Raw genomic sequence first — 15,980 nt, 5'->3', positions numbered from 1 at the left:
AGATAGATAGATAGATAGATAGATAGATAGATAGATAGATAGATAGATTCTATCTATGAGAGAAAACCTGCAGTATTGCAGTATTGTCTGGTCTGGCTTATTTTGCTTCCATAGTGATCGCCAGTCCTATCCATTTTCCTGATGTTCCCATTGGAAGGTTAGACTACTACTATTCTCTGCTAGAAGCCAAGATCGACTTATTCCTGCACAGGTATTTCTGGAAGGTATTTTTGGAAGGACTGAGAGTTACCTGCTTTCCTCTTGATACATACATTTTCACTCTACAGACCCCAAACCATGATTCGCAAACGTCACATTGAATACCACAGAGGTTTTCTCATGCTATTAGGAATGCCATAACTATTACTGGAAGCTCCCTGTGGGAGAGAGTTTCCCCCAGAGTAAGGAAGTGGTTCTGCCGCTGCCCCTCCTAAGGACACCAGGAGAGGCCAAGACCCAGCACTCACCTGGCCAGGGAGTACCGTGTCAGCACAGCCGGCACTCAGGATGCTTATGATGTTTCTGCTGTACTTCGTGGCTTCCCATGCCCTGGCCTGATCTAAGTAGGAGGTTCCACACCCAGGTGGCCCGTTTTCTGTCCTGTGACTGAATACATGCTTGTTTGTCTCAAACTGATTTGTGATTTCTCTTTCTCTTTAGTAGCTTTTGTCCTCTTTGACCATCTTGGGTGTAGCTCTTGGATGCAGCTACTTGGAGGACTCTCTAGAAGGCCCAACTCATGACATCCACATACTCCTCATGTGCAATTTGGCCACAACTCTTAAAAAAAAAAAAAAAAAACTTTTGCAAGATGATTTTCCAAAAGTAGCTAGAGGGTTTTCAAAAGTGGACTTCTCCTATGACTATTAAATAAAAGCTCTTGTGCAGAAACTTAAATGCTATCTAAATAAAAATGTTTATATGCCTGATGAGTGTGACTCACCTCACTCTAGAGCGAATTCCATAAACAATCCATATCACTGGTATTTTATGGCATATCCATGTGAAAATGTACTTAAGACTAGCTTTCTTTTAAAGAGGGCCTTCTTTTTTAAAGATTTATTTTGCTTTACATATCTGAGTGCTTAGCCTGTGCATTTGTATACCATGTGCATGCCTGGTGCCCAGAGAGGCCAAAGGGGCTCTTTGGATTCTCTGGGATTGGAATTACAGGCAGTTGTGAGCCACCAATTGGGTGCTGGGAACTGAACTCAGTCCTCTTGCAAGAAAAGAATGCACTCTCAATGGCTGAGCCATCTTTCCAGCCCCTTGAAACCAGCTTTTGTACAGCAAGAACCAACCTGCTTGATTGTAACAGCAGAGAAACAGGCAAAGCACACAAGACTCATTGACACCTGCAGACTTGTGCTAAATGTCAGTTCTTGAGTTTGACCTAGCTAGCTCTGACTTAAAGAACCTGAAGTGGTAACCTCAGAGTCAGTCATTGCTCAGGAGGTGACAGTCTCCATCTGTAGCAATCTTTGCTACTTCTGAGTTCTTTTTCCCATCCTTTAGTTCCCTGTCTCCCCGAACAACCCTCCCATCCCCCGTCTTTCACTAAGAGTAGATAGAAGAGAAAAGATAGAGGGGAAAGAGAGAAAGAGAGATCCCTGAATCTATTTTTTTCTTCCCTTTCTTTCTTCTTTGATCACAGCTAATAACTAACCACAACCATCTTCCAGAAATGACCATTAACCACCAACCCTGACTCTCTGGACCCTAACATTTACATACCCTCTGAAAAGTTCCCAGAATTCAAAATGTCACACAGTCACAGAATCCACAGCTGGCAAAGCCATGCTTCAAATCCAAAGCACCCCCACATCTCTATACCTGCGATTAAAATGAAAGCACATTCTTACAATATTCTTGTAGTTTTTAACAAAAAACAAAATTCCACGATTTTCAAAAATGTCACTACACTCATAATCTCACCACCTGCTTGTCAGGGACTCAGAACTCAGAGCGCAGGCCTGCAGTGGAAACCTGGTACGAGGGTAAGCCCGATTTTTTCCACTCTGCCACGCCATCTTCATAAATTACGCATGTATGAACATGCACACATACCCAGATATGAACATCCAAATAGAGCTTATTGTAGAAGTCATAATAATTTTTTAAACAATATCCTATTTTTGTATTTCAAAGTCTTAAAACTCCTGTATTATAATAATCAACCAGAATCTTTGGAGATGGCTCGGTGGGAAAGAATGATGTTCTGCATTTAAATGCCGAGTACCCCCAAAAATCCACCCAGGCATGGCTGCAAAGGCCAGCAAGCCCAGCACTCTGTGACAGAGACAGGAAAATCTCCAGTGTTTGCTGGCGAACCATGCTTGCCTAAACAGCAAGGCTCAGATCAGTGAGTGCTCTGTCTCAAGGAAACAAGGCAGAAAGATGGAGAAAGGTGTTTACCATCCGGCTCTGTTTCCCACGTGTGTGCAAAGGACACACACATTGACACACGCACAAGCAGGCACCACACACCAACACACACACACCAAAAAAAAAAAAAAAAAAGACAGTCAACAACCAAGATGAGGACATGGTTTTGACTAAAGGGTAACTGTCCTTTCTTATCATTTTTAAAAATAAAATATCGAGTCCCTGAGTAGACGCTAGCACCCCTGGAAACCCCCGTGCGGACAGAGCAGCTACTGCTCCTGCAGCCTTGACTGACACAGCATGGGAGCTGGAAAACTCCTGCCTCCTGAGACCACTGAGATAGAGTCTTGGGCCATATCTCCCTGGCTGCACCAGATCTCACTGACCTCGGAAGCTCAGCAGGCCTGGCCTGGCTAGAAGTTGGACGGGAGATCACAGAGGCCTAGCGAGCTCCGCAGCTACTGCGTCACACGCTTGCTCATTCTTTCCATGGAGCCACGAGCTGTGGCTACCCCTGCCTCCCTAGTTAAAATAACAGTTTACGTACGAAACACGAGGCTCATTTATTAATCAAATGAAGAAACCTGTGAGGAATTATTCCTCCCAGAACATAAAAGATCAATTATTTAATTCTTTTTTTTCAGCATCAAAATAAGAATTTAAGTTTCTGACTTCTAGGATAGCGCCCTTCCTCTCAGATGTCTTTCTGTGTATTTTTGTACTCAGTGGCAAACTCTAACAAATTTTCTTTCAAATTGACCTTTGTCTGTGTACCGAGATATAGAATTTTGCCCCATGGCTTCAGCTGGCTTTGTTGGCTTTGCTCGTGACCTTAGGATCTTAGAAATTGCCTTCATGTCATATGTCAAAGAGAAGTGGCATTTAAATGCAATGGGAATGTATCCTGTCTCTATTCTGTACGTGCTGGTCGGTATTGATTGTATGTGCAGTTAGACTTAGACTTATACATGCTAAGTAATGTGAGTGGACAGCAGTCTCCCTGATAGTCCATTGACAGCGATTCCACTTACCTATATGACCTATAATCCGAAATTTTTAACTAGAAAATCCTATAAGTGAACAAGTCATGGGTTTGTAATTGTGCATACTTCTGGCTAGTGTCCACCCTGCCCTGTTCAGGAGTGACGGGTCTCCTCCCCCAGTGGGCTGGTGCTGTGTAAGTTACCCGCCTGGTCATCATATCATACCCATCTCAGTTATCAGACCAACTACATCACAGTGCCTGTGACCCTCATCCCATATCCCCCCATCACATGAAGGCGGTAAGTACCAGTCATGAGGTGTTGTGAAATACAGAGGAAAAGAGAGGGAAACAGGGAGAGAGGTAGATTTTGTAGTCACATAAATTTCATTATGGTCTGATGTTATAGTTCTTTTATTTTATTATTGGTTATGGCTGTTGCTTTTACTATTCATAATAATTTATAAATTAACTTTATCATAAGAGTGAAGGAAAATAAAAATCGTGTATTTAGAATTCTGAAACCATGGTTTTAGGCATAAAGTGAGACTCTTATAACCCTGACAGATGAGGGTAAACGGCTGTATTTATAGTTGTTCGTGTTCATATAGGATTATATATTTTTGAAGTATTTTCCCAAGCCAGCTGAGTACTGTGGCTCACATCTGTAACCCAAGCACTGAGGAGGCAGCTGTGGGAGTATTCTGAACGCCTAGATTACATAGCAAGTTTGGAGTCTTGTCTCAAAAGGAAAAAAAAAAAGGTTTCCCCAAATTATAGTGAAAATGCTTTTTTTTTCTTAATCTGATTTATATTAATTTTCTTCAAATGAACTGAAGTCATAATTCTACAGTGGGAATTATAGAATTGCTTGTCCTGAAGCAATCTAAATATTTGTAAAAATTAACATTTAACCATTGTTCATTGCTAATTCAAATACTGTAGCATGGCTACATTTCTTTTCTTTTACAGCTGGTTTTTCTTCATTCTCAAAATTATTTCTGTATTTAAGAGCCTTGGTTTCTAGCCCTTATTTTTATTTTCAACTTTGACATTATATTGAATTTTCTTGGTAGTTAAGCAATGTCTTAATGTCAAAATCCTTTCAAGAGCAATCTAGCCAATCTAAATGTTGACGCTCACACCTGTAACCTTAAAACTCAGGAGGGAAAGTCAGAAGAACCATGTACAGTTAGATCAAGAACAGCCTGACTTGGTATCAAAAGAGAACAAAAAAAAAAAAATAAGAAAGAAAGAAAACACACACAAAGGCACGCATGTGCACACACACACACACACACACACACACACACACAAGAGGTGAGATACAGCTTAGTGGTAGAGCCCTTGTCAATCATATGCAAAGCCATATGTTTCATCCCCAGTTCCACAAAAGGAAAAACAGTCTGGCCAACTGTTTAAAACATATATCTAATACGCTTCAATAATAGCACAGCATTCTAACACAGTAGATGTAGGTACTGGAAGTCCTAAAAGTGCTGAGAGGAAACCAGCTATTCCCAGACTCACTCTGGAAGACTCACCCTCCATCACGCCCTCATTGCATTGTGACCCATGGTTCTCAGGGGCGTGCTCCTGCCGTTTGTACCAGTTAAGAAGCGTTTGATGATTTCCTTCTCAGGCAACCAGATCTACCCTGCCTGCCTTCCTTGTTCTGCCCTTTCCAAAAGAGCGTTATTGCAACAAGTTAAGCCACAATTTTGTGTAAGTTTGAAGGTCAGTTTAGGCACTATGACTAAGCACTGATATTTTCTAATTCAAATATTTTATTTACTATGATTACATTTCTTTCCTTACACACATTTTATTTTTCCCTCAAATTAAAAAATGCCCTTTCCACTCCCCTTAACTTTTTGTACCTCTGTAATTTATAAATACTCCACAGATCTTCAACTGCTGTTATCTGCTATAAAGTTCAAAGTCAGCAAACCTCTATGTTCCTTGTTTTATTCTTCAGCTTACCCCCTTACTTTATCTTGCAGCTGTATCCTGGGCTACTGCAGCGTTATATGGTAGACCCCACTTCTCCCCTGTGTTTCTTCTACACTACATCTAATTTTTTTTAATTTCTTAACATACTCTTTCATTTTTCTCAGGCACATTCTACTGTAATTGTTTTTAAGAATGAGCACATGGAAAGAAAGTATTTTGAAGAAATATCTAAGTTTGGGAAAATATCTGTATTCCGCCATCGATTATGTTTGGTAATTTAGCTAGGTATAAAAATAATAGGTTGGCAAAATAAAAATATCTAAATTGGAAATAATTTTCTGCCAGAACTTTGCAATTTGACTTTTTTTGAGGCCCTATGGCCTTCCGGTTTCCAAACTGCCATTGTGAAATTTTCTGTTCATGTCATTTGTTAAACTGCTTATCATGTTTTTATTAGCTTTCTCTCTTCCAAGTAAATATTAAACTCACTTCTACTCTTCCTATCAGTGATTTTCATTTCCCACAATATAGTTTTACTAGGTCTTTGATACGACTAAGTGTATTGTACCAATCCAATACCATTTATTTGAAACCCAGGGACATCTTTGTTTGTAAAAATTCAAACTTACTCAATCCCTTCTTTTAAAAATTTTTACATTTGCAACTTTTCATTTTTACATTTAAAAATTTTCATTTATTTGTTTAGTGTATTAGGGGGTCTGTGTGCCCCTGCTTGTATGCAGAGGTCAAAGGACAATTGCAGGAGTCAGTTCTCCCATTCTAGCAGTTCCAAGGCTCAACCTCAGGTTGTCATGCTGGATAGCAAGTACCTTTGCACCCTCCGGGCTACCTCATCTGCCTGTGAAATCCCTTTACATACATGGATCCTGACTTGTTATAACACTTCAATTTGGGGATTCTCATTCTGGTGAGAAATTTGTACACATTCAGTAAAAGCTGCACTCCGGATTTTGATCACATCCCGGGGCTAGTTGTCAATATAACTGCAAAACATTCTCTCCTGAAGCTGGGCAGCAGTGAGCCTCAAGACCTAGGCATGGAGCGTGGGGAGCAAGCAGTTCTGTACAGCACACTGAACTAAGCTACAGTGTGTAGGGGAGTGAGAATAGTAAGTGCACTTTATGTACTATGTGTTTGTGCATGTGTGCATCCTTGTGAGTATGCAGAAGTGTGTAAATGTGTGCACACGCCTATGGAGGCCAGAGGGCTTCTCAGACCGGATCTGCCTTCTTTTGAGACGGGATGGCTTCCTAGCCTAAAATACACCAATTAGGCTGGCGTAGGTGACTAGGGAACCCACAGAGTCTCCTGTCTCCTTGCCAGTACTGGGATTCCACACAGGCACCATCACACCTAACATTTTTGTTTTGTGTGGATTCTGGGAGTTGAACACGGGTGCTCTTGCTTACAAGGCAAGCCCTGGACCAACTTAGCTCTACCTCTAGCCCCTTTCCAGTGCACTTCTGATTCACAGAATATTCAATTTATGATTATCTGATTAGGACATGACTTTTTCATAGGTCAAAGGACATCTCTTTCTGACACTGTTCTCCTCTGGTGACGAAGGCAGTTAAGGGAACAGAGATGTTGGTTGCATTTTTACATTTGAAGAGCCAGTGTGGACATATTAAAATTCAAAACTAGGTTTTTCTCTCTAGTCGGGCATAAGGGGAACATACAGCAAGGCATTGGTGATGGAAGGCAGGAGTAACAGAGCAAGGTCAGAGCAGGCCTTCTCCAAATCTTTCTAGGATAAACCAGGGCCACTGCAGTGATCCAAGTCACACTTTCCCTGTTCTCTGGGGTTCAGGGTAGACGCTTTCTCCCTTCAATCAAGCTTGTCATTGCAGAGGAAATGGGAACAGCTAACACTGAGTAACTGCTGGTGGCCTGACTCATACCAAGAAGTAAACTATGAAAGCAGGTCAGAAAATCGAAGTCAGGGAAAGGAAATGTATAGATGAAGGAAAATATGCCATCATTTATAATGACACTATTTCAGAGGCTAGCTCACAGTGGAACAACTTCCCTTTGAAGATCTTACTTACCTTCCTACACAGGCACAAATAGCAGGCCCTGAATTGAAATGAAGTCATTGCTTTCCAAGGACAGGCTTTGAAAGAATAGTATGCTTCACCTGAGTGATTGTTCTCAGAAACAAAGGGGGCTTTTCTACCACTGTGAACAAATAGTAACATGCCTTCATGGTGTGTGTGTGTGTGAGAGAGAGAGGGGTGGGAGAGGGAGGGAGAGAAGGATAAAAGAAAAGGGAGAGAGAGGAGAGAGAGAGAGAGAGAGAGAGAGAGAGAGAGAGAAAGAGAAAGAGAACAGCTTTCTGTCTTCAGGTATACCAGCAACAGGTTCCCTGTTAAATAGTGCTTCCAGAAGGGACTTTCCAGGTGACACCAATTCTAGTTCTTTGCCTGTTCAGGGCCTTGCCCATTGCTTTTCTTAGATGAACTGTGGATCCTTGCATTTCTTTGTTGTATGATCTCATTAATCCCAACTTCATCTCCACATACATTAAGCAATCCTGTAAAAATGGGGGAGGAGATTAGAGCCAAGCTATGAAAGAATGAAAAAAAGGCGTGACCTCTATTACCTTGGTACAAATTCTTCTCCCTTACGCCCTCTGACTTTTCATTTTTAGAATTAGACAAAGCAGCTAGAACTTCATATCCACTTTTAGCTACTGAACACTGCTACAGTATTGAAGACTCTGCTCCCACCAAGTACGTCAGATCAGCCATTGTCACTTCCCTACATGCAGTGACTAGGAAGGAATCTATTCACTGGTTTATTTTGTTTATTGTGTGCAGCAGCACACCAACAAACACTGTCCTTGGTCTCACTGAGCACAACATCCAGAGGGAATGGAAGACAAAGTCAAGCTTCCAAGTAAATACTTGTTACTAGTTATGATAAGTGTTATAAAAGATAATCACAGGGTGCTGTGCCAAGGAACCTTGGGGTCTGGGCTGCAGCTCAGTGGCTGAGCGCATACCTAACATGTGTGAGAAACCAGGTTTCATCTTCAGCATGAAGAAGAAGGAGAGGGGACGATGAAAAAAGGAGAGGGTGGAAGAGTTGGAATGAAGAGAAAGAAGATAATGAGAATAATGGGATGGAGGTAAAAGGGGAGAAGACGGAATAGGGAGACGAGGATGGGAGGGGAGGACAGTGAAAGAAGAAAAGAGAGGACAGTGAAAGAAGGAAAGGGAGGACAGAAAGAGCAAGAGAGGGGATGACAGATATATATAAGGAAGAGAGGAAGAAAAGAAGACTATTTGGACAGAGGAAGGGAAATGCTTGGTACAAATGACAGAGACAAAGCATGAAGGGGTCAGTAGCCAAGTAGAGTGACGGATCAGCATCCTAGATATATAAAGCAGCATGTGCAGGGGCTGGAGGGACTAAAGAGCTTACACATCCAGAGAACTGAAAGGAAGTCGCATGGCTAATACCTCACGAGCATGAGGGATTGCAGGCTTCCCTCAGCTCACACCACATTTCCCCATTGTGGTGAGCAGGTGAGAACAGGTCAGATGTTAGGACCAACATGACTCAGGAAGGATCGAAAGCGATGGACGACCTCCATGAACAGTAAAGAACACAGAGTTTGCTACCTTGAATTAGGACAGAAAAAAACAGGGGCGGCTCAAATTTGCTAATATGAACACAAAGGAGAAAACAAAAAGGGAGAAACCAGAGTGGATACCTTAAGTAGAAAATGTGGGTTGACGGAAATCATACATTATATTGCAATTTTTCCATTTTTCAAGTTTCATGAAATCTCAGAGAAGAATTAACTGTCTAGAAGTATCACCTTCTTCCAGTGATTTCAGACCAGACCACAGGAAAGGGCAAGCTGTACCTAACCAAAGTGTGCTGTGTGCCTGACAGGAACACATGCTAAGCATGGACTACGCTGTGGAGCCTGCAAGATGAGCATCCATCACAAGTGTGCAGACGGGCTGGCACCCCAGCGGTGCATGGGCAAGCTGGTAAGGGCTGGTGCCAGGTGGAGCCGAGAGTCCCTAGGTGTCTGTCCCAGGGAAGCCACAGCCTATGAACCCTTATCAGGAGTTCTGAAGCATCCTCAGAAACACCAGCCTGCCACTCAGACCTCACAGTCTGGGCAAGTTCTGCTCCGACCATCTCAGGGGTGTGAGCTTCTGCCCCGGTGCATCCCAGAATACATTCGAGGCCAATAAAACTAGAGCGACCGAAGTATTAAACCCAAGAATGTCTACTTTAGAGAAGAAGCAACAGTCTTCAGAAACTGTTAAGCCCAGCCCAGGAAAGGAATTCTGTTGACTTTTCTAACTTTAAGGAAAAGTTCATAATAAGTACAGTATCTTAACACCAGATACAATGTCACCAAAGACCTGCCTTCAGGGTTGGGAGCCACTTCTATCCCCAACACGCATCTCGGGCAGTGCTTGACAAAAATAGGCACCACTTGCAAGAACATGTATGAGGATTCATGGATGCTTGTAGGGTCCAGATCACCCAGATACCTTCCAACCCTAGAGTCTGGCAAGTCTAGGTTCTTAGAAAGTGTACCCAGTGACTGGCTTGCAGTGTCTTAAACTCCTGTCACATCTGTTCCCTCTGTCTTTCTAAGATTAGTTCCCCCAAGCCAAGGGAAAAGACCACATGTAAGAGGTCAGAAACACAACAGAATTAAAAGAGCAAAATTGATCCTTCTGGGTGACACTCTGAAAATGTGCAAGGGCCTTAGGCAAGCCCTGACATCCACCTTCCCCCATGTAGGCCTTTTATAATTTGAAGCACCCACAGTAAGCTGTGGCAGAAAACAGTTAGGTGTGTCCTGGGGGTGAGGGGTTCCTGCATATAGTGAGGGTATATGACACAGTACAAGAATCAAGGACCAGAGGTCTGGGAGCGTGCCTTCTAGATGGAACTACCTTGCTCGCCTCCATATAGTCCTCTCTTCCCTTCCCCCTATTGGCGGTAAATTATAAAGTTAATAAGCTCTGCCAGTACATTAAATGGAAGGCAACAGCTGGCTTTCTTTTCCAGACTCTTGTGTGGTTTTCTCCATCTATTCACTGATCTTAAGCCCCTTCTCTTTTTCACCCTCTCTCCAGCCAAAGGGATTTCGGCGTTACTACAGCTCCCCCTTGCTCATCCACGAACAGTTTGGATGCATTAAGGAAGTTATGCCCATTGGTGAGTGGGGACAGTGAAGCCCTGAGGTGGGATTTTAGCAGTGAAGTCAATGGTGATGGTGACCTCTGCGGGCTACAAAGCCAGTGAGACAGCCTTAGACACCTGTGTGGTGGATGATTTAGCCCTACTCATTTTGCTGGAGAGGAAATGCCTTTTTCATCATCTCCCAGGTGGGGTTTGAAAACAGCCAAGTCTCAGAAGCAGACACCACACTTGCCCAACTCTCTCAGCATCAAAGCAACATACCCCCTCAACCAGCAGTGTGAGGTGTAGCCCTGGTGCAGAGCCAGCTCCCCACTAATCAACTGTGTCATTGAACCTTCTGCCATACTCTGTAAGATGGGGCCAGTGATCGCTTCTAGTTGGCATCTATTCATTGTTTTGGTTGCTTTTATTTGTTTTGTTTTGTTTTCTGTACCTGCAAGCCTCTATGCCTACGGTCTTTTCAGTCGGATGGATTTTAAACTAGAAATGATAAGCCAGTAGGTGGAGTTCCATGAGAGAGCAAAGGTGTTTGATGTGAACCCTCATCCATTAGGAAAGAGTAAACCCACAGTCCTTTAGTCAGGTTCCTGAAGCTCTTTGGCAGAGATCTGGATTTCAGCAGCTGGGCTGAGATGGGTCTTTTCTTCTTTTGCAGCTTGTGGCAATAAGGTGGACCCGGTGTATGAGGCCCTCCGATTCGGCACTTCCCTGGCCCAGAGAACAAAGAAGGGCAGCTCGGGCAGTGGTTCCGACTCACCCCCCAGAACCTCGGTAATTGACATCATTTTCAATTCTCTAACATGTCTGGATGGGCAAATCTCTCTTTTTAAATTTTTTTTAAAGATTTATTTATTATGTATACAATGTTCTGTCTGCATGTACACCTGCATGCCAGAAGAGGGCACCAGATCTCATGATAGATGGTTGTGAGTCACTATGTGGTTGCTGGGAATTGAACTCAGGATCTCTGGAAGAGCAACCAGTGCTTTTAACTGCTGAGGCATCTCTCCAGCCCCTTTTTTAATTTCTTTATTTATTACAATTTATTCACTTTGTATCCCAGCTGAAGCCCCCCTCCCGCATCCCCTCGGAGCCACATCCTCCCTCCCTCTTCTCCCCCATGCCCTTTCCCCAGTCCACTGATAGGGGAGGACCTCCTCCCATCTGACTCTAGCTTATCAGGTCTTATCAGGACTGTCTGCATTGTCTTCCTCTGTGGCCTGGTAAGTCTGCTCCCCCCTCAGGGAGAGGTAATCAAAGAGCCAGCCACTGAGTTCATGTCAGAGACAATCCCTGTTCCACTTGCTAGGGAACTCACTCAGAGACTGAGCTGCCATTGGCTACATCTAGAAGCAGGGCTTCTAGGTTATCTCCAAGAATGGTGCTTGGTTGGAGTATCAGTCTCAGAAAAGACCCCTGCGCCCAGATTTTTTGGATCTGTTGCTCTCCTTGTAGAGCTCCTGTCCCCTGTAGGTCTTTCTATCTCCCCCTTCTTTCATATGGTTCCCTGCACTCTGCCCAAAGTTTGGCTATGAGTCTCAGCATCTGCTTTAATATCCTGCTGGGTAGAGCCTTTCAGAGGCCCTCTGTGGTAGGCTTCTGCCCTGTTCCCTATTTTCTCCCTCTTCCGATGTCCATCCCATTTGCCTTTCTGAATGAGGATTGATCATCTTATCCAGGGTCCTCCTTCTGGCTTAGCTTCTTTAGGTGTACAGATTTTAGTATGATATATGTTTAATATCTACTTGCAAGTGAGTATATACCATGTGTGTCTTTCTGCTTCTGGGATACCTCACTCAGGATGATCTTTTCTAGTTCCCACCAGAAATCAGTTTGGCACTTTCTCAGACAATTAGGAATAGTGCAAATCTCTCTCTTGATCCAGTACTGACATTAAGGTCTGCTCAGCTGGCCTGTGATGCAGCGTGGCTCACTGATTTATTCTGTGCTGTTTTCTCTCTCCTCCAAGACTTCGGAGCTTGTAGAGGTCCCGGAAGAGGCTGATGGGCCAGGAGAAGGATCTGACCTCAGGGCACGCAGCAACAGTGGTGAGTGGGGCACTGCCCTGCAGAGACCTGAGCACACTGCCCGGGCGGCAAGTGGCTATTTCCATTGCCTTCACCCTCCTCTCATCCCTCCTCACCCTGGAATATGACATGGGCAAGAGTTTAGCATTCCAGATGGAAAATGGGTGTCTTTTCCAGGCAGTTCCAGTGCTCTGACTCAGTTTCCCTACACCTTGTGCCCTCAGACCTGCAGGCCTGGCTATTAACGGGCTTGGGAGTTGTGTACAACCATTTTGTGAATGAGTGTTTCCTCCACTGACCCAGATTAGGTCTGAAAACCTGACCTTACTTTGTACCACACCTGAGGTTCCTGAATCAGGTGAGCAGTGGAAATTTCGTGCAGGGCAGAACAGACTGGAGACAGTGTGCCTGCGCCAGTGGCCAGTTCTATTTAGCTTTGGCAGTGTTTGCCCAGCCTTCCTCTTGGTGACCTGTTGGTTTTTTGTTTGTTTGTTTGTTTGTTTGTTTGTTTGTTTTTAGTATGTAGATTTTCTATGGCTTTAGACAAGGCCTTCTGGACTTCATGCTCTGCCCTAGCCTCTGACTTCAGAACAGGCACCATGAAATTGACAAACACACAAGCTTTTCTGAGTTTGTTTGGCCAACCCTCCCACCCATGACGACTCTTCCCACACGTGCCTCTGCTCTGGGTGTAGGAACGCCCCTCAACCAGTTGATTAGGCCAAAGTCTTTGGTGTTTGGTTTGTCTCCCCTTTCTCCTCACACCTTAACATGGAAGTCATCAGCAAACCTACCTGTATTCATCAGAACAGCCGTCACATGGCCACCACTCAACTCTCTGACTCGGCCATCCGCCTCCAACTCCATCAACACGAGCCTGTTTGACTCAGACATTCGATAGTTAAGACTTCCCTTTGCAGCCAGGCGCTGTGGTGCACACCTGTAATCCCAGCACTCAGGGAGGCAGTGGTAGGCTGGTCTCTGTGAGTTCAAGACCTGCCTGGTCTACAAAGTGAGTCCCGGATAGCCAAGTCTACACAGAGAAACCCTGTCTCGAAGGAAAAAAAAAAAAAAAAAAAGACTTCCCTTTGCCACTGAGAGATCGCTCCACTCACCAAGTGGTCTTAACAGAGTTATATATTGCAAAGATCTGAATTTGGGGATCCTCACTGTGAAGGGTGATTATCAGTAAGAATTTTATTATGTGCTTCTCAAGGCAGAGACACGGCCCAGAGATTCCCACTCTAGCACCCACGGACTAGCTGGTCCCACATCACGTGGCACACTGTTAGAAATGCAGAATTCAGGGCTGGGCAAACACTGTCAAGGTTAAATAGAATTCTAGACCTGCTGAGTCCAAGTGCATTTAAGATCTGTGGTGTTTGAGAAGTAGGATTAGATCATTTCGTTTCTCTAACCCATATTCACATCTCAAATAGATGCATGAAGAGCAAATACTCAAAGGAATAAAGTTGACTATATCCCATCTATTCCATGTCAAGGGATCATTTCCTAGCCATAGTGAAAGACACTTGATAATCTGGACGTGATGGCACATACCTGAAATCCCAATGCTCAGGAGCAGAGACAGGAGGATCACAAGTTCAAGGCCAACCCCAACTACATAAAAAGCCCAGCTCAATTTTAAAATTAACTTATTTGTTTACTTTACATCCTAATTGCAGAAAGGAAGAACAAACAAAAGAAGAGAGAAGTAATAAAAGAGAATTATAGGAAAAGAGAGAGAGAGAGCCCTTAAAAATTTAGCAAGCTATAAATTTCCAACGAGCTTTGGCGATTTGATTATAAGTTCTTTGATCAGCAATAGTTTTCTTCACAAAGGCTTAGGAAACAGAGGGATTAAGTATGTAGCAGTTTGCTCCACACTCTTGTGATTGGTCTCAATCCCTCATCCATGAAGCCTCTGAGATCATGGGGAGAAAGCACACTGATGTGTCCAGCTTGGTCAGAGTCCTCTTGACCATAACCAGAAGGCATGGCCTTACAGAAGCTCTGTGGTACTGGTCAAAACCGGTTCTGAATGACATGCTTCAGTCTGTCCAAAAAGCACACACATGTTATGTCTTCCAGTCAAATGTGATGCCAGATTTCTTGAGGAATGTCTCTTCAGCTACCTTAGAAGAGGGTTCAGCTCATACTAATGCTAGGACTCCATCTCTCTCCTGAGTTGTCTTGGGCAGGTCTGAATTCTCGTGTCTGTTTTCAGTTCCCCGGGGTCTATCATTGATCTAGACAAAGGAATTAATGACCTCTGCCTTAGGCTTCAGTGCTAATAATTCCACTGATAGCAAGGCAACAAGCAAATGGAGAAGCAAAAAGCCAGCTGCCTGTTTCTGCTCAAAATGCCAGCTAATAGCCTTCGCAGAACCCTTTGACAGCTACATTTTACTCTGACCATATTGATCATGGTTTTCCTGGGAAAGGAACAGGGTGCAGGACATGAACAATACATATTCTTAGAAGTTTTCTTCCAAAAAGGCTGAGCTGGTCACAACCACTTGAGGTCATCACAAAGCCCAGTGTTGCCTCACTTTGCCCTTAGTGAAGAACTTTTGCACAGAAAGATAAATAAATAAGCAATCTTTGGTTTTGAACATGTGCTTTTGTTTTTAGCATACGTTATTACTAGATCTCAAATGCCAAATTGTCAGCAGTGGGGGAGGGAAGAAGAAGAGATGGAGGAGGAAGGGGAGAGAAGACAGGACAGAACAGGAGAGTGGAGGGGGGGGAGTAGCAAAGAGAGGAAGAGAGATGAGATAGTGCTCCCTATTAAATTCAATACTCTGAATCTATGCTGCCTGTATGAGCAAAGAAAAATAGTAAGAATTTTTGTTCAAATTGTCAAATGAGATCAGATCATAATTCGTGCAGCAGATGCAAAAGTAACTCCCATCTACAAAATGTAAGTCAAGAACTCAAACACTCCCCAAAATAAGCTCTCAACAAACATAATTTAGCAATCAAAATTCACCAAACAGGAAAATGTGCTACTATCAGGGAGAAATAACAGGATCAGTTAATTTTATGATCAGAGCCCTAGAAGCATATATGTCAAAGTCATCAAACAAAATCATACAATCATATATTTTAAATGCTAGATATAAATCAGAAAACGTAAAGAAAGAACAAGGGGTTATCAAATATGAAAATTTGAAGAAAAGTTCAAGGAAAGATTCCAGAATATTGTAAAGTAGAAATGGGATTGCCTTGAATTGGAAATTAGACACAGCTAAAGAGAGAAATGACATCTAAAAATACAGAGCCAAGAAATAGTGAATACCCAGCACAACAAAGACCTGGAATCTGAGAGTAAAGATTAACAGAAAGTGAGTGGACAACCCCAGCATGCACCAAGCTAACACGTGTGTGTGTGTGTGTGTGTGTGTGTGTGTGTGTGTGTGTGTGTGTGT

General features: G+C 43.3%; 1 protein-coding gene across 1 annotated transcript in view; it reads left to right on the top strand.

Annotated features, from left to right (window-relative positions):
- Positions 1–15,980, top strand: part of Stac (SH3 and cysteine rich domain) — a 117,510-nt gene that overhangs the window by 66,593 nt on the left and 34,937 nt on the right. Inside the window, exons 3-6 of the mRNA XM_055601713.1 lie at positions 9,245–9,345; positions 10,456–10,537; positions 11,178–11,293; positions 12,492–12,570. Of these exons, the coding sequence (XP_055457688.1) occupies positions 9,245–9,345; positions 10,456–10,537; positions 11,178–11,293; positions 12,492–12,570 (378 nt within the window). The remainder of the gene's footprint in view (positions 1–9,244; positions 9,346–10,455; positions 10,538–11,177; positions 11,294–12,491; positions 12,571–15,980) is intronic.

This window comes from Psammomys obesus, unplaced genomic scaffold (assembly GCF_907164565.1).
Source record: "Psammomys obesus unplaced genomic scaffold, mPsaObe1.curated_primary_1811, whole genome shotgun sequence".
NCBI lineage: Eukaryota > Metazoa > Chordata > Mammalia > Rodentia > Muridae > Psammomys > Psammomys obesus.
This window is presented reverse-complemented; position numbering and strand designations above follow the sequence as displayed.